Here is a 17791-nt window from a genome sequence, read left to right as displayed (position 1 = left end):
AGAAAGCGTGCCAAATGAACTCGGGGTGAGCTCTTATTTATACGCCTAGTGCGTTGTGAACCGGAGGGTCCCGCTTGTCAATGATTGTTGCTATTCTAGCAAAGGGAAGGTGTTTTTTCGGACCTTCGGCTTAAGGCCTTCGTCCATATCGCAATCTGAATTTATCATTCTAACAAATTAACATTGCGAGGGGCTACTGTTGGGGGCCTTCGGCTTCTAAAGGTCCTTAAAAACGTGATTTGACAATATTTCTGGAGTATAATACATGAACAGGTACCTTCAGACATGGACCCTTCGGACAGGTCAAAACTGCTGTACGAAGCAACACAAATAGAACGAAGGATGGAACAGAGCCGAAGCTGTGCACAAGAAAGCTTCGGCATGATGGCAGAAAAGAGGAAACCGACTTAAAGAGGAAAGGGCTATTTTGACCTCGATGGATTATTATAGAATTATTAGCAAATACAAAGGGCATGAATGTAATTTTACATGGGCTGCGTCCCGTGTCTATAAATAGGTGAACAGTACCCCTGTACTGTTCACGCTGACTTGGCATTTGCTTTTGCGTCACTCTTGTACTCTTGCTTTCCTTCAAGCCGAAGGTACATTTGTAATTTGTTATAATTTCTATAATGATAGAAATAAAAATGAATTAATGGTAATATTTAAATATTTATGACATTTCTCATATTTTATGCGAATGCCCTTTTTATTATTTATTATACTGATGAAGGTATGTCCTTCATGACCTTCGTCCGAAACTCATTATATTCTAAGGGGAATAATGTTTAGAAGGACGAAAGACTTTAACGTTTAACGATTTCTGTGTTGCATTGTTCTTAATTCATAGCATTTAAGGACAAGTCTCCAACAATGATAAACTGGTAGATTATATAATGGTATAGACTAATAGACATATATTGTAAAATATTATTGAGTATAATTTTATTTTTCCTAAATCTGGACAGTTGTCTTGAATCTAGAACATTTTCCCTGTAGAAAGTAGATCATTGTTTTTTTATCCTAGAACTTTGCCTTGTATCATAAAAAATATTTCTATCGACGAACGGTTAATCCGACCATCACCCTTTAGCATTGCTCACAGATAACATTTCTTTGAGCATGTTTTTATTCGAAATTTCCCAACGATCTTGACACGTATCGTTGCACGCCATATCTCTTCCACTGAAATCTACTAAAATCTGCTTACAAGCCATGCCAAGAGAAGTCTCAAGTCAATAGACCACACTCTTTGTCGATACTGTATTACTGGTTAAACAATTGCTCATGGTTCAACTATGATAGTTGTCACATCCTTTATCCTGCATTGGTGATATCTGATACCTGGGACCTACAGTGAGTTGGGTGTCTTCATAATCCAAAAGGGATCCAGATGGCTAAAATCAGATACATGAGAGATGTTTCCATTGTATAAAGAGCTTAGCAATGCTTCAGAGAGGTGTAAAAAGTACATGCTTCATGATACATTTACAATGTCAACACACGTTATTTCAGTTCCAGGGTGCACCGTACTTCATATTCTTAAGTTCCTCCAGCTGCAAAATGAGATAGACATCAACAACTGATCCATGCCATATTCACTTTTGTTGAAATCATATGTGAATTCTGCTTGGTATTCACAACAAAATTGTGATATCATAACTGAAATTTACAGAACACCAGATGAATGTCATCTTGTGTTCAGAACATACAAGCCCCCCACCCCCCCAAAAAAAACATAGGGCTTTGCAAGTCTAGAATGCTAACAGACATATGAGGAAACAACACAAATAAGTTAACTAGAACTTAGAAATCCACAGGATAAACTGGTTCAGAAATGCCATCACTCCTTGCCGCAACCTACCTCTCAATCTAACTAAAATTTTTATGCATAGAACCAAAACACAAGAATGATGACTTGAGGAGAAAAACCTGGCCTTGCATGACAGAACACTTTTGCCAGATCACAGTGTGATGAAAATGAGTTTGTTTTTTAAATGTATATTGGTATTTCTACATCCAAAAACATCCAATTGGGTCAGCTGAACATTATGCAGTCTAGTGGAATTCAGAACATCCCGCACTTAAGTTAAAGACAGAATTGTTGCTATGAGTACATTATTGGAGTGCAGGAGTTTCATCATCAAATAAGCAGAATTACTTCAAACAAGCAGTAAGCTTTAAGACAATAACAACTAACCCTTCTTAATCATACATGACATTTCTGTGGAGTATCTATATCCACGTACGCAAATTTGGTGAAAGTTGTAACACCAAATGCTACTGAACATTAAGTGTGCCGTGTAAATAGACAGAGTAGTGTACAGTGCCAACACAGTAACATCGCATACCTGTCTGCATGTTTCCTTGTGGGTCTCTAAAAGCTTATCATACTTCAATTGCAAGTCCAGCTTCTCTGCCTTGAGCTTTTCATAGTCAGAGATTGACGGGCCACCCAGCTTCTGCTGAACAAATCTATGGGGATACAAACATGTTAGAAGCCACAGGAGAAATGCTTAGGGGCCACTGAACCAAGATCGCCATTTCGTGAACGAAATACGGAAAAGGAAATCTCAGTCGCTAGTAGATTTTACATGAGCCAACTTACTCGACTGCAGATGAAGGCTTATCGTTCTCCTCGTACAGCGCCACAAGAGCTGCATGGGAAGATGAAGATGTAACTAGCCAGTTACATAACCATAGTGATCTACAGCGGATGGAGCACAAACCTTTCGTGAGGGTATCGAGCACGCCACTGGATTCAAGATACTTCCTGAACGCTTCTTTCTTGGCTTCCCTGTCCTGTAAACCAAGTCATAAACATCACGTTGGGAGGCGAACGCAGCACGAAGCAATAAGCAATAAGCAGAGTCGTGGGTTAGGTTGGGCTTTGTCTACAGCTTACATGCTGTCAATTCCAATGGTTAGGAGTACTTGTTTGCAGGGAAAAAGGAAAGCTTTGTTTATCCTGGGCCTAAAACTCAAGAGGAAGTGAAACTACTACAGTCTAGAGGAAATCAAGCCGCATGCAGAACAATTGGCAGCAGCGACCAACTAATCGCTCCACATTGGCTCGCGCTCTCCCGTCGCCGTGAGGAGACCTGGACCCCTGGGGCGGTTTCCTTGGCCTGCTGGCTCGCCGCACCTGGCACTAGCGCACCTCTGCGTCAGGTTGCAGGCTTGCACTGCATCAGCAAGCGTGCGAACTCTAAGGGAATGTTCGGCCCCCTATTTGGGTCCGTCCCTGCAACCTGCATCGAAGAACGGCAGCAAATGCAGGAGGGGGCAGGGGAGAGAGGGGGTGGTTTCAGAGGCCGAGAAAGAGGGCGGTACCATGGCGAGAGCAGATCCTGGACAGGCGCAAGCGAGAAGTTGTAGTTTGCGTCGAGGTCGGCGGAGCAAGGAGTTGCAAATGGCGAGAGCTTGACGACGAAGTGTCGGCCGGATCTGTACTGCCGCGAAGCCGAGTAAGTAGCTGGCTCATGTCCTCGACGAAGTGTCGGCATGTAGAATAGGTGTCTTTTTAGGGGCAGGTTCAGAACCGGCCAGTGAGATTATAGCCTCCGTCTAGCAGTCTAAGCAGCATTTAGTATTTTGTATTGATTTTAACATAGTCATATGAAGGAGATCCATGTTTACAGGATACAAAGGCATAATAGCATGCTGCAGGCTACCGACATGTAAGACACACGTTTGTAATTCACGTATCCTCTTTATGGTGGCTCCCTTCATTCACATTACGGCTATCTCTAGCCTCCTCAATATATAGTTCAGAACCCATAGTTCGGACTCATTTGATCTATTTCTGAATCCACCACTGACCACTATCTCAACTAATGCATGGCGCGTGCGCCCCTGTTTGTCCCAAACTCCATTTTTCTGCGTTCATGCGCATGCAACCAAAAGAATTTGATTTGGTATAAGATACACCCACACATGCAGGCTCAACCATTCTAATACAAGCATCCAATCAAAAGTTGCGGCATGGTCAACGCATACGCAGAACCAGGTTGACGAGTAGCAGGCAACCAATCAGACCGTATGTTTTTTTGATAAAGACACATCTCTTAGCTCGAGACAAAAGATATAGCTAATTAGTGCATTAAATTTATTGAATATTCTAGCTGTGACAACAAATATAGTAAAAACAAATTTTATACATGACTATATGTGTCTTAGCTATATCTTATGCTTAGAGTAGTTCCTACTGTATATTAAAGTTTATTACTATTTCTTGTAATCCCCACTCGATATTTCAATCACATAGCAAAACAGTAATTTAAGACCCGTTTGGATGTTTCAGTTTTCTACTAGTACTGTAGACCTGAGAGCATCTCCAACACGTTTTGTTAACATGGAAGATCAGGTCTCTAAGGACTGGTTTAATGGACAGAGAAATAGAAAGTATTCATGGAGAAGAAATTCTCAAGCTATTCAATTTTAAATAGTAAAGGAATTTCTTAATAGAATAGCAAGAAGATTCATCTTAATAGATCTCCATTTCACCGTACACCAAACCAGCCCTAATAGTTTGTCCTCGTCTTACTCCAACCGTTCTAAGACATAAGAAAACTAACTATTCAAATAGCAGGCTTTATCTTTTTAAAACAAGCAGGTGATTGATCCTCCCACTATAGTATAGTCTATAGGGCGTGCTACTTCTCTTTTTAAGCGCTCTCTCATTTTGGCGACAAACAATACTTCAAAGATTTGAGTAAACTATTTGAACGAATTACGCTTTTATCAACTGATACACTTCCTTTTATCAACTGAACACGCCGGGCCGGGTAAACCACAGACGATGTCTTATCTTAGTCAAAAAAAAAACTGTGCCGCGTGCTTTTGAATATATATATGCAAAAAACTGCACTTCCAGTCGTCCAGACACGAGAAAAAGAAACGAATAGGCAATGAGACACGATGCCCGTTTGAAAATCGGAGGGCCAAGGGTTCCTCCACCCATCTTGGCAAATGAAATGGACGGTACTACTCAGGGAGAGCTCTAAAGCGGGAGAGCAGCTCTTCCACTCGATTCTCGAGTCGTTCCGGGTGGCAGAAGAAATCTGAGAACACCTGCCTTTCCTGCTGCGCGTTGCGTGAAGGCTGTTTCAGCTTCTGCAGAAAAATTCGTAAATATAGATAGACAGCAACTTTAAGCCAACTCAAGGAAAGGCGTGAAGTGTTCTGAACCCAAGATTGTGCAAACGCCAAATGGCCAAATGTTAAAGAGTACCTCGGCCTTTTCGTCTCGAGCTAGTGTCACCTCACTAACGGAAGCGGAGACCTGCTGGCTGACCATTTCGAGGTCTTCAAGTGAATGCGCCAATGGCTGCAGCGAGGGGGAAAAAAGTGTGAAGTCCACTAGTGACAGCAAATTACGAAATAAAAAGTGGAGAGATGAGAGCAAGGTACCCATGGTGTCAGCTTTGGTTGCTCATCAGAAAGGGACACAGCGAGAATTTGCTCCAGTGTTTGGATCATCCTGCATCTGCCAAAGAGGTAGAGAAGTATGGGATGATCAGACCAAGGGGGTAGCATATTATTCTAGCAGTAGGGGTTTGTTAATGTCAAGTTCAGCTGTGACATAATCGTTGGGGGGGAATTGCAAGGCACAATGAGCTAGGACAACTCACAGTTCGTCGGTGCATCTTCCTCGCTCACGTGGAAGGACATTTTCGGTCTCATGCTGAAGGTACTGGAGCTCATCCTGCAGCTCTGTTATCTGCCCGATCAAACCATATGATGACACATATTCTGGTGACGTTGCTTGGGAACCTACAAAAAATTTTTTTGAAAAGCTGAATGGATTACTCCAGCTTGATAGTCAAAAGAACATCCCAAGTACATGTGGATATAGGAATTGTAGGTGGAGCCAGCTTACTCGAGTGACTGCTAAGGATATCCCTCACAGCATGAAGATAAGAATCACTGTCGTCAACTGATCCCTCTTCAAACATTTCAGATGCTGCTTGATCAATTAAATTGTACCGGCCCTATATATCCATGTAGTAGACACTCTAATTTGTAAGAACACAAGTGGAAATGATAAGAGGCTAAATAATATGCTGTCTTAACGGATGAACTCGGCTACAATACCAGGCGGCCATCAAAAGCTGAGAAGTAGCCCTGCAATTCCAATTCTACAGCTTTCAGAAATGAGTAGGCACTCGATATTTTTATCTGTTCTTCGAGCTGGCAGGCTATCTTTAGAAATAGGTGAGCAGCAAGTTGATTGACAAGATGGTTGATGAACTGCAAGATATAAAGAGTGTCTACGTGACCACTTATCAGGTAAAAAGATGGGTTGCTACAAGCAATTGTCAAACTCATAAGGCACCTTCTTCTGATGACTTATGTAGCAGTCCTGGCGCAGAAGCTTTAAATTGTGATCTCCTAGAAGGTCATGAATTCATAGTTACAAACATGCCATACTATTCACTCGGGAATGCAAAAGGAAAATATTTATATATTTATAATGTCATGAAGATCACACCTTCCAAAATATTTGCACCTGAAAGCCGAGCAAGGTCTGCACACAGGCCTGTAACAGTCTGAATAAAGGGCAATACATAAAGAAGTTAATAGTGCAAAGAAACAATGATCAATACAGACATTAACTTTGTACACCACCAGAAAACAATTGGAACTCACCCAAGTAAAGCACAGTAGGACATCTACATGGATGATAAAGGCGCCAGAAATTGACTCAGGAATAGATAAACTATGAGAAACAGAGCATTGAGTAACCATATCTCAAAACAATGTATTGGAGTCGAGGATGAAGAACACTAGAACACAACATTCAGAATGTGGAAACGATTTTGATTAAGTATGTGACTATTAGTTTCTTTTTTTTTGGAAAATCTTTCGCTTCACTGTTTGTTAATTCAATTCAGCTAAAACAGGAAGAGCTCTTGATAGAACGAGTTACAACACTGTTGTAAAATCTTTGAGTGCTTGACAGTTGACAGGCAAAAAAAATCAAACCAAGGTTTCTAGTAATGTAACCTAGCAACTACACATCATCTATTGAGATCAATCAGATACCTTCTTAGGGTGCTCATGTTCTATCAATGAAAAAAATCTTGTAACAAATGTACCTCAGATAAGTATTCCTGCACTTGATGGGAAAGATCTTTAAGCTCTTCAGCAAGTTCGGAGTTTTTCCTCCTGAATATGAAACAAGTGAAACCACAAATCAAACATATTAGTGATAAGAGAAATGCCAGTGGATTTTGTTATATTTCAACTGGTTAATGTTGAAACTCAAAGAAACCAATAAGAATAATGTCATGCTGTTGTAGTATAGTTAAGCTTTCAAAATCAACTAATCATGCTCCACTAGCTGTCAATCTGTAATTAAGCATATCCTGCATACCTTAGAGAATGGCTATCCTGATGAATATATGACTGTTGGGATGCCAACTGAGTTCTCAGAACTGATAGTATAGCTTCTTCTTTAGCATATTCTACTTGTGCTTCTATGTACTGTCTCTTACTTTTAGCAAATCTGTCAACAAATGAGCAGCATCAGAATAGCAATCCCCTCAAAAGAAAAGAGACACGACATTCCTTAGATGATAACAATAAAGTATGCATATAAAAGATAAAAACTGTACATCTGAAGAGATCAACAAAGAAATCTAGATTCTATCATGGCTAAACTCTAGATAGCTGATTCTCCTCTTCCTCTCCCTTCTCTCCCACTCTCTCTCTCCCGTTTGCCTCTCTGGTTCGTCCAGTAACCTTGTTTTCTGGCTTGCATCTTTTTATTTAATATTTTTTTGCTGCGGGGGTTTTCCTCAGCTTTTCTTTCAAAAAAAATGAATCATGAAAAAAAACATTTTTTATTGTGGCGTAGTTTACTTGTACAGTGAAGTGATTAAACTAGTAGCTTAGGGTTAACTGGGATGGTTGGTTATATATGAGACCAGAAATAGATGGCACTATAAAAGACTCCACACTACCACAGAGATGTTTAAAGTTGATGCCAAGCTGAAGAAAACAAACTAATAAGCTAAATTCAATGCGAAAATTCCTTCCAAAACCCAACTAAATACCGCTTGTTCCCTGCAAAACATGAAGCTAATTAAACTTCAAATTGATTTCTTATCAACACCTTCTGCCAAAATTCATCAAAATATATCCTTCAAAAGAAAAATGAAGGTGCAACAGTATGCAACTTTTCTGATGGTAAAAAATTTATCCTTCGTGCCAAAATTCATCAAAATACTATGCTCGAAAGAAAAAAAATTATCCTTCTGCAGAAGCAGGATAAGCCCTGGCAGTAAAACTATGGAACTTTTCTGATGGTAAAAAAATTAATACATTTCAAAAGAAAAATGAAGGTGCAATGATCTGTAGTAATAAAAAAATCCACATTGATAGGGTACTTACATGGAGTTAATTCGGCTCAGTTCGACAACAAAATGGTGGGAGTTTACCGGATCTCCTGCGCAGAAGGAACGTAAATTGCTTAATGGTCTAATACCACTTTGGCATAAATTGTTAAACCACATGTGAAAGAAAAAGGAATATGAATTACTAGGTTTGGTTTCATGTTGAAGACTAAATCCATGTCTAAATGTAATTGAGATGCATATAGTATAACTGCTATGCAAATCTACAGAGTGCAGTATGAAAAGAGGATTCACAAACAGAAGACATGAAGCGATAGGATTTGCCCAAATTTAAGGTGATTATGAAATGAAAATAAACAAGAAATGTCAATAATTTCAGCTGCTCCTGCTGGCAAAATAAAGATTATGAGAATATGTCTGGAAATAGACTCACCTCTTAACTTGTCATCTTGAACAACAAGTTGGAGTGGTCCCTATCATATACCGCCATGACAAGTTTGGTGAGCAAGCAGGTGGTAAATTTATTCAAACTGAAAGCAAATTTGTCTCTGATAATTTAGTTTTCTCTAGATACAATACCGGTATTTTGTTTATAAGGTGATAATTTATTATAGTTGTTTCCACTCAAAAAAAACTGTTGTAGTTTTCCAGACACTCGCAGGTCTACTTCAGGCTATGTAGTCTTTCTAGGTGACAACCTCATCTCATGGTCGTCCAAGCGCCAAAAATGGTTTTTCGCTCCAGCGCTGAAGCTGACTATCGTGCAGTCGCCGAGGCTTCCTGGCTGCGACAGCTCCTCACCGAGTTACAGACACCACTGCGTCAGTGGTCTTCTGCGACAACATCAGCGCAATCTACATGGCCTCCAACCCAGTTCAGCATTAGCGCACCAAGCACATCGAGATTGACCTCCACTTTGTGCGGGAATGTGTTGCTTGTGGTGACATTCACATTCTTCATTTTCCAACGTCATCACAGTACGCTGATATATTCACCAAGGGTCTTTCGTCCTCTGTTTTTACGGAGTTTAGGACCAGTCTGAACGTTCGTTCCACCGACGATCAGACTGCGGGGGCATGTTAGTCAGTTTTGGTAAGCTAGAACAGGGCTACACATATGATTACCTTCCCCATGTACTCTTGCCAGAATAGGGTAGGGTATATGAGCTGATTAGGCAAGGATCAATCTGTGATTGGGTATTTCTAAAACCCCGTGATCCTTGCCTATATATGTGTAACCTCTCTACCCAGTTATGCAATCAATCGATATTATTCTAGCTACATTTCTACAGTTAGGTGGTCTAAGTAGCACTCCTTAGTTCCTGGGTTCGACTCCCTGTGAAAGCGAATTTCAGGCTGTGGTTAAAAAAATCCCCTCGCATATCCCACGCCAAAGCATAGGTCTAAGGCCGGTCCCGGCCGTGTTCTCACATGGGCTACGGTGCCGCTGTGTATGGGTGGGGTAGGGGTTCAAAGGTTTTCTCGTGCAGGGGCGACGCCAGGCAGTCCTTGCCTGATGCACAGGCACCAGAGTATATCAAGAATTCCTTTGTAAATTGAGTAATATTTATTATATATCACAAGAAAATTCACAAGTTTCTTAAGTAGTGCACCACCTTCATTGTTGTGCTAGCTTCGCCTCTGCCTGCGTGAGAAGGTCTTCTTCTTAATATAATGCTCGAGGGTTGTCTTACCCCCCCCCCTCCCGTAGGTCGAGTTTTTTTAGTAGTAAAATCAAGTTTCTAAACATAAAATGCATTTAATATAGGAATGGCAAGATCATGAAAGCAAAAAACCTTCTCAAACTTCTTAGAGAACCATTTGTTTAGTTCCTTGGTACAAGCCAGGGCACTCCTCACATAAGGCTGGAAGTCACAGTATGATAGGTAGACCCCGATATCTGCGAGGGAGAAAATGATGTGCATTTCAAAAGATTGACAAGAACTTAAACAACCAGCAAATATACACTTATATATGACAAGTTGTGCCCTAGACAATGACCATATTTGCATGTGTATACAAGTCAAAATGGAAGTACCAAGTGACTAATGCATGTCAACAAATGCAATCAGATGAAATCATTTGCATTCTACATGTTAAGAGAAAGAAGAATACCAGCTTCTGAGTGATAGTAAGACAACTCTTGTGTGGATGCAGTAAGTTTTCCAAGTATTGCATTCATCTATCGGAGAGTTCTAAAAAAAGTCAGAACAGAGAACAAAATCTTCTCTTGTTAATTGCTAGAATGAATTCATATAGAAAAGTGAAAGGAAAATAGGGTCAAACATTTTTCTAAATAATTTTGGTGGTTGAATTGCCCAACACAAACAATTGTACTAACTAGTTTGCTCTAGATTATAAGTTCTATAGGTGCCAAAGGTTAAACACAAACCAATAAAAAAGTCCAAGAAAGGGTTCAAATAGAAAGGAGCAAAACCAACCGAAGGTTGTCCTGGTCTGGCGCACCGGACTGTCCGGTGTGTCACCGGACAGTGTCCGGTGCACCAGGGAGATCCACTCCAAACTCCTCAGCTTCGGGTTTCTGGAAAATGTCACTCCGCTATAATTCACCGGACTGTCCGGTGTGCCATGCGGAGTAACGGCTACAGCGCCAACGGTCGTCTGCAAAAGTGAACAGTGAACGCTACAGTGCGCGGACAGTTCCCGCAGAGTCAGAGCAGGCGCCAGAAGGCGCACCGGACAGTGAACAGTGACTGTCCGGTGCACCACCATACTGTCCGGTGGCCCAGGCTAACAGAGCTCCAACAGTCGAACCCTAACGGTTGGGTGACGTGGCTGGCACACCGGACAGTGTCCGGTGGCGCACCGGACTGTCCGGTGCGCCCATCGACAGACAGCCTCCCCAACGGCCATTTTGGTGGATGGGGCTATAAATACCCCCCAACCACCACACTTCAAGGCATTCAAGTTTTCAGCCATTGCATTCAATACAAGAGCTCTAGACTTCACTCCAAGACACAAACAAGAGATCAAATCCTCTTCCAAGTCCAAGATCACTCCAAACAATTAGTGACTAGTGAGAGAGGGATTTTTGTGTTTATTTGAGTTCTTGCCGCTTGGATCGCTTTTCTTCTTCCCCATTCTTGTTCTCAAGACACTTGTAATCAAACAAGAGACACCAAATTGTGGTGGTCCTTGTAAGGGGTCTAAGTGACCCGTTGATTAAGGAGAAAAGCTCACTCGGTCTAGGTGACCGTTTGAGAGAGGGAAAGTGTTGAAAGAGACCCGGTCTTTGTGACCACGTCAACGGGGAGTAGGTTTGCAAGAACCGAACCTACAAATCACCGTGTCACCCGCTTCATTTGCCTTTGATTTGTTTTTCACCCTCTCTTTCGGACTCGAGTTTAATTCTAACACTAACCCCGGCTTGTAGTGTGTGCTTAAGTTTATAATTTTCAGATTCCGCCTATTCACCCCCCCTCTAGGCGACATTCAAAAAGAACATAACATGTGAGAAAGAAGCATAAACTTCGATTTAACTAGTAAGGAACTGATATAAAACAATATCAAAAGAAAACAACATGAATTGGATAAATAACTTATGGACCAAACAGTCCAATAAACCATGTTATTCGTCAGCACCTAGGATGTTGGGCGACCCTCCCAGCCTTCTGTTCCCCCGGCGACGGGCCCCATCCTGGTGACCTTCGGGGCAGCAATCGCCACCAACACGTCGCCCATTGCACCCGTGTCACAGGACTCCTTCATGGCGTTACAGCGGCAGGTGTAGGACTCCCAGACGTTGATCATCAACCACCTATCGACGTTGACCCCCGGTTGGGGGCGATCGAGGTCCAGCTCGCGCCGGTCTTGTCTGTGATCGATCCTTCATCGTCGTCCCATGTCTTCCCCTCCGCTGCACAAGATTACCCCTACGGCTTTCTCGACAATGGGGAGCATCCCCACGGCGCCCGTTGTGGTTCCCTCCCTGCCCCTGGCACTACCTCCATCCGCCACCCCTATCCTTGTACCCACAACCTCCAATGTCGTCGCCCCATCGGCTACCGCTGCCCTTGTCTCCACAGCACCAATCCACCCTTCCGTCCCCCTGCCCATACACTGAATTCCCTTCCCCCACTCCCCATCCCCAATCCCAGGCTTTCCCGGCCCCCACCGTAGCACCCCCCCCCCTCGCAGCAGCACCCTCACAACCATAACCTTCCCTTTCCTAACTTCGATGGCGAGGAAGATCATATTGGTTGGTTGTCCCGCTGTGAGATCTTCTACAATCAGGGGACGTCGGAGATGGACAAGTCTGATTGGTTGCGTACCATCTCATGGGCGCTGCACAACAATGGTCCTTCATGCTGCGGCGCGACGAGCCCACGCTGCACTGGTCACGCTTCGAAGCTTTGTGCCAGCAGCGTTTTGGGCCTCCCCTGCTCAGCAACACGTTGGGCGAGGTGGCACGCCTGCCGTTCCGCTCCACGGTGGAGGACTACCAGGCTTGATTCCTGGCTCTCTTATGCCACGCTGAGCCCGTGCCACCACCGCACCAACAAGCACAACTCTTCACCGCCGGACTTCCCGGGCATCTCCAGATGGACATTGAACTGCGCGCCCGGCGACCTTCAGCATGCCATGGCGCTTGCTCGGGCGTACGAGCGGCGTATCCAGTTCTCCGACTGACGTCCCCAGCGCTCTCCACATCTACTGGTTGCGCCATCCCCTACGTTGGTCGATCCAGCGGCGACGGCCTCTGCCCCAGCAACACCGACGTTCAAGCGCCTCACCCCAGCAGAGATGGCGAAGCGACGCCGACATGGTCTGTGCTACAAGTGTGACGAACTATTTGTGCGAGGCCATCACTGCCAACGCCTCTTCTACCTTGAGGTGTCCACTGACGATGACGGAGTAGCTGCTGGGGAAGATCCCCCACCCCGTAATCCTGCCTTCCAGCTCAAGGACAAGCGGTGTTCGGAGGCCGGGAGAGATGTTATGCCTGGCGGCCCAGCAGCCCTAGCCCTAATAAAATCAGTTAGTTTGTTTAGATGGATAAGTATCAGTTAATTTGTTTAGATGGATAAGCATTAGTTTGGAACTCCTGGATAGAGTTGGTTAGTTTGTTAGGGCTGCTATCACAGCCTATATATTGTACCCCTTTGGTTAAGAAAGAAATCAAGCAGGCAAGTATCTTGCCTGTGCTTCCCCTATACCATTTATTGTTCCTCGCGCACTGCTCATCTACCAATACTGTTCATCGCGGGTACTGTTTAAGTGTTTATCGCGTGAACTGTACCGCACCTTCTCTGCCCAGCAACCCGACTGCGTCCAAGTGTCGGGGTCCTGGTCCTAGACCCCAAACCTACCTACCACTCATACTACCCGCATAACCCTAGTTCTAACATAATGTTACATGGTTAATCAGCACAGATTGTTGATTCCATGATTACGGAGCAGGCAATGGATGACATGAGTACTGTGATATAATATGAAACAGAAATCCTAGTAACATCTAATGAAATTAGGTATGGATTGGGCAGCATAATAGTATGGTTTACTTATTTTGGACAAAGTCAAGGAACATTACCTCTAAACTTCTCTTAGCAAACATCTTATCTAAGCCAGTAAGTTGTCCATTAGCTCTAGTATTAGCAGATGAGCGGGACTTCTTTCCCTGGTTAATGGTGGTAGCTTGTGCTGTAAGTATATCAAGCCTCCACTCCAGAGAAGCAAGCTGCCTTTCCAAATCAGAAACTTCAGCTCTAAGAGCAAGCTTTGACTCACTAGAAGAATAAAGAAAGTAATCCATAAATGGAGAGATCCAAACAAACTACTAACAAGATAAGCATCTTCTAGCATAGCAAACCTTGTCACACTACACTGTCTGATACCCAAGCCAGGTCAGACTCGTTATGTTAAGAGTCCAATACTCAACCATTTCCTAAGTTAGGAACTAGACAACATTCACCCTCACTGTGGATCATGTGCAAAACGAAATGAACAGGAGGTACCTCGAACTCGAAACGACATACTCGTGCAGGCAAAACTCCAGGAAAAAAAACAAAACTAGAGCAGAACAAAATATAAGAAAAACTGTTTTGGTATATTTGCAAGGGTCGTAAGGAAAGTGCAGCTCTCAGAAGCAGGGACGTAAGACAGCTTACCAGATGTCTTCAAGACTTTCTTCCGTCAAGAATATGTATTCCTGATTCTCCATATTGTCTGAGAAAGCCGAAATACGATCAAAAGCAAAATCTAAGTCTTCCCCCTGAAAATTACAACCAAATTACGAGCGGGTTTTATAGAGCTAATAGTTTGAGTTATATGAAAGCAATGCACGGCCATCTTTATCTATGATCTACACTGGTTTTAATGGATCTTTTTTTAAAAAAATCATGCTACTCACAACATTCACAATGCAAGTGCCTTATGAAATAACCCAAAAAAATGAAACCAAAATATCCATACCTTCAATAACTTGCCTTCCATTTCAAGCTGCTCGTACCTGCAGTTCATGGAACAGTTGCAACTGGTATTAGCCTGAGAGGCATTACAAACGGAACAAAGGACGATACAGTAGCAAAATGATGTTTTTCTTTAATACAATACTTTCACGCACAACTTTGCTCATTATAAGTTATATCATCACATTGTAGCCCTTAGTATGCTTCACTATGGACAATTCAAGCAATCCCCTTCTGATAGATCCGTTTTAGCTTAATTATGCACGATTATCAAAGCTTGCATATGCAAAGTTGTGGCCTTCTCATGCAAGCCCGTCTCTTCCCCAAGTTTCACATCATACTCCCTCCAAACATTTTGCAATGTAACCACACAATTTGTAAAGCCAATTCCGATCAATTCAAAATTCTAAACCAAAGCCCAGCCGCGCCCTAATACCTCCCGCGCCGCACATCCGAAATCTGGAAGCCCAGCTCCGCCAATTCAGCCCCCAAACTAGACTAATTTCGCCACAAAAAATGCCCTCGCGCACCGCATTTCAACTGCGATCATATCATAGAATTAACGAAGGCACGAGGGTTTCGGCCGGCATCGGTCCGTACAGCTCGAGGTCTGTGGCGGAGAGGACGTTGCCAGGGCGGAGCCGGGCACAGACCCACGCAAGCATCCGGCGGGAGTCCTCCCCCTGGAGAAACGCCCACTCGAGGCTATCCGCGTCGAGAGGATCGTCGCCGGCGTCGAACCCCACGGCGGCCAGGGCGTCGCAGAGCTGCTTCGCGCTCATCGCCGGCGGCGTGGGGGTCAGTGCTCAGTGGGGATGCGTGAGGAAATGGAGGGGTCGGATGGAAGTTTGCAAAGTGGTGGGGCCGTGGGAATGGCTTGGCTCGGCTGGCAGGTGGTGGGGCCTGGTGCAGGGTCTATGCAAACTAAACTAAAACCAAAAAATCGAACCGGAATTAATTGGAACCGAATTAGTCGTTATTAATTTTGATGTTTCAGAAAATCAAAATAATTTTGGTTCTAAACCTCACAAATCGAATTAATAAAAAAACAGAATCTATATCTATACTTCTATATTAAGGTTGGAACCGAATTAGTCGTTATTAATTTTGATGTTTCAGAAAATCAAAATAATTTTGGTTCTAAACCTCACAAATCGAATTAATAAAAAAACAGAATCTATATCTATACTTCTATATTAAGGCTGCAAGGGTAGCCTACCCGTTCTGTCGTTCTGCCTTCGACGAATCTAGACCGTCCGATCGCATGGGCCCGCAGCTGGCCGCGCCCAGCAACCTCCGAGCTCCGAATTAAGCGCGCGCAATCTCCGCTAGCCACAACCACCTCCACTCGCGGGCCACCCGCATCGCTAGGGACGCTCGGAATCTTTTCCCAACCGTTGATGTCGATTTCTGGCAGCGGCTTCGTGTGTTGCCCTCTCCACGTTCGTGCGTCCGCCATTCCCATTGTGTTCCCCTCGCCCAGCCGTCGTAACGTATCTTCACATCTTACTTCTGAATTTCACCCGATTTCCTCACACGCTGCGCCGGTGTTGTGTCCTCTCCCTCCCTGCTCAGATCTGGCCCCGCGTTGTTGTTGCTTCTGGAGGCGCCAATGAAGGACTGGAGGCAGCAGGCGACGAGATCGAGCTCTCAAAGTCAGACGTCAGCGACGTCACAGATAAGCGCCAACGCGAGTTCTTCTAGAAGGCGGAAGCGGTGAAGGTGGAGATGTCGGTCATCCATGACGCACTCCACCGCTTGCATGTCGCCAATGCGAAGGGCAAATCGTTGTGCTTGGCAGACGCCCTCCGCGAGCACCACGGATGTGATAGACACTGAATCCAGGCACGCCATGTTCGTCCGCTTGCATGGAGAATCCGTTAATGGCAGAGGCAAGTCCTCCACCTAAATCTATTATCGAGGAAGGACATAGAGATCTGACGTTGTGTTCATTTTAATGGCAGGACGACATGACAGGCAAAGAAATCCAGTCATCCCCTAGGGGGGCGACGCCGTACGGCGGCCACCGTGGGTGGTGGAGCTGGGCATCGTTCTCGTCGCGGTGCACGAGATCTAGGACCGCCATGCCATGACGCGCAATGTAGAACGCAGCTTCCTGGAGCTCCAACAGGTGTTCCTCGACATGACACTCCTCCCCTTCTTTCTCTCCCCTCGATCGACCTTCTCGGCGTGAACAAGATCAGCTTTGCTGCGGAGGCAATCCCTGGACTGCCTTATTTCCTGTTCCTTCACTGCTCCCTATGATAGGAGCACGACAGTACAACATACCTTTAAGGCTACCTCGTCTTCTCTCCCATTTTCTTATTGCCTTGATCGCCTTATACCATCTGCATCTCCTCCATGGCTCCATGCTGCTGCAATGTTGCTAATGAAATCGTAACAGATGCTATAGAAAGTTGCATAAAGAAACAATCAAATAACTTGTTGGATTCACTGACCTTATCAATGGTAGGTTGTCACAATTGGAGTTGTACTGCTATAAGCTAGAAAGGTCCATTGGAGAATTACGAAGTGACCTGATGGATTCTCATAATGAAGCAAATCTCAATTCAAAGCAAGCGAAAGAGGTATACCTTTTTACATTGAAATATCAAAGTAGTTTCTTGTTTTTAAGCTCTGTTGCATGATACAAGCATAGGAAAAGAAATATGTAAAAGATCTTTATTTAACCGGAAGGTAATTGATATTGCGAAGAAGACGAAAGAGGAGAGGGTCAAGTTGCTTAAAGATAGAGCAGCATACCATGTATTATTTGGACTGGCTAATGAGGTATGTTTTTATGACTGTCGGTACCCTGAAACTAGGGTACCCCTTACTACTGTATAAAGACATAGTGCCCACGCGGCTATCTCTTAGTCGCATGGTAATGGTGCTGTGTGTGGTACCAGGTCATGACTCGCCCCAGTCTCGGGCGACTACTCTGGGTCCACAGTAGTGCCCGACTCCACTACATGGGCGGGTCCGGAGGCTCTAAGGCATCAAC

At 44.0% G+C, this 17791-nt stretch overlaps 2 protein-coding genes across 2 annotated transcripts; both read right to left on the bottom strand.

Annotated features, from left to right (window-relative positions):
* Positions 1-1133: 1133 nt before the first annotated feature.
* LOC100283186 (C-Myc-binding protein) lies at positions 1134-3513 on the bottom strand. Its single transcript, NM_001156088.2, has 5 exons — positions 3334-3513; positions 2730-2802; positions 2609-2657; positions 2352-2475; positions 1134-1556 (listed from the first exon to the last, which is right to left on the bottom strand). Exons 1-5 carry the CDS (start codon positions 3334-3336, stop codon positions 1512-1514), a joined length of 294 nt encoding a protein of 97 aa, NP_001149560.1. The 5' UTR covers positions 3337-3513; the 3' UTR covers positions 1134-1511.
* A 1307-nt stretch (positions 3514-4820) lies between these two features.
* Positions 4821-15671, bottom strand: LOC103632036 (AUGMIN subunit 3). Its single transcript, XM_008653893.2, has 18 exons — positions 15388-15671; positions 14792-14828; positions 14488-14591; positions 13911-14106; positions 10475-10541; positions 10156-10259; positions 8794-8833; positions 8398-8452; positions 7379-7510; positions 7101-7170; positions 6494-6551; positions 6338-6393; positions 6097-6252; positions 5882-5993; positions 5634-5775; positions 5413-5488; positions 5234-5329; positions 4821-5115 (listed from the first exon to the last, which is right to left on the bottom strand). The coding sequence occupies exons 1-18, from the start codon at positions 15567-15569 to the stop codon at positions 4987-4989; spliced, it is 1812 nt and encodes a 603-aa protein (XP_008652115.1). The 5' UTR covers positions 15570-15671; the 3' UTR covers positions 4821-4986.
* Between the last annotated feature and the right edge of the window lie 2120 nt (positions 15672-17791).

This window comes from Zea mays, chromosome 7 (genome assembly GCF_902167145.1).
Source record: "Zea mays cultivar B73 chromosome 7, Zm-B73-REFERENCE-NAM-5.0, whole genome shotgun sequence".
NCBI lineage: Eukaryota > Viridiplantae > Streptophyta > Magnoliopsida > Poales > Poaceae > Zea > Zea mays.
This window is presented reverse-complemented; position numbering and strand designations above follow the sequence as displayed.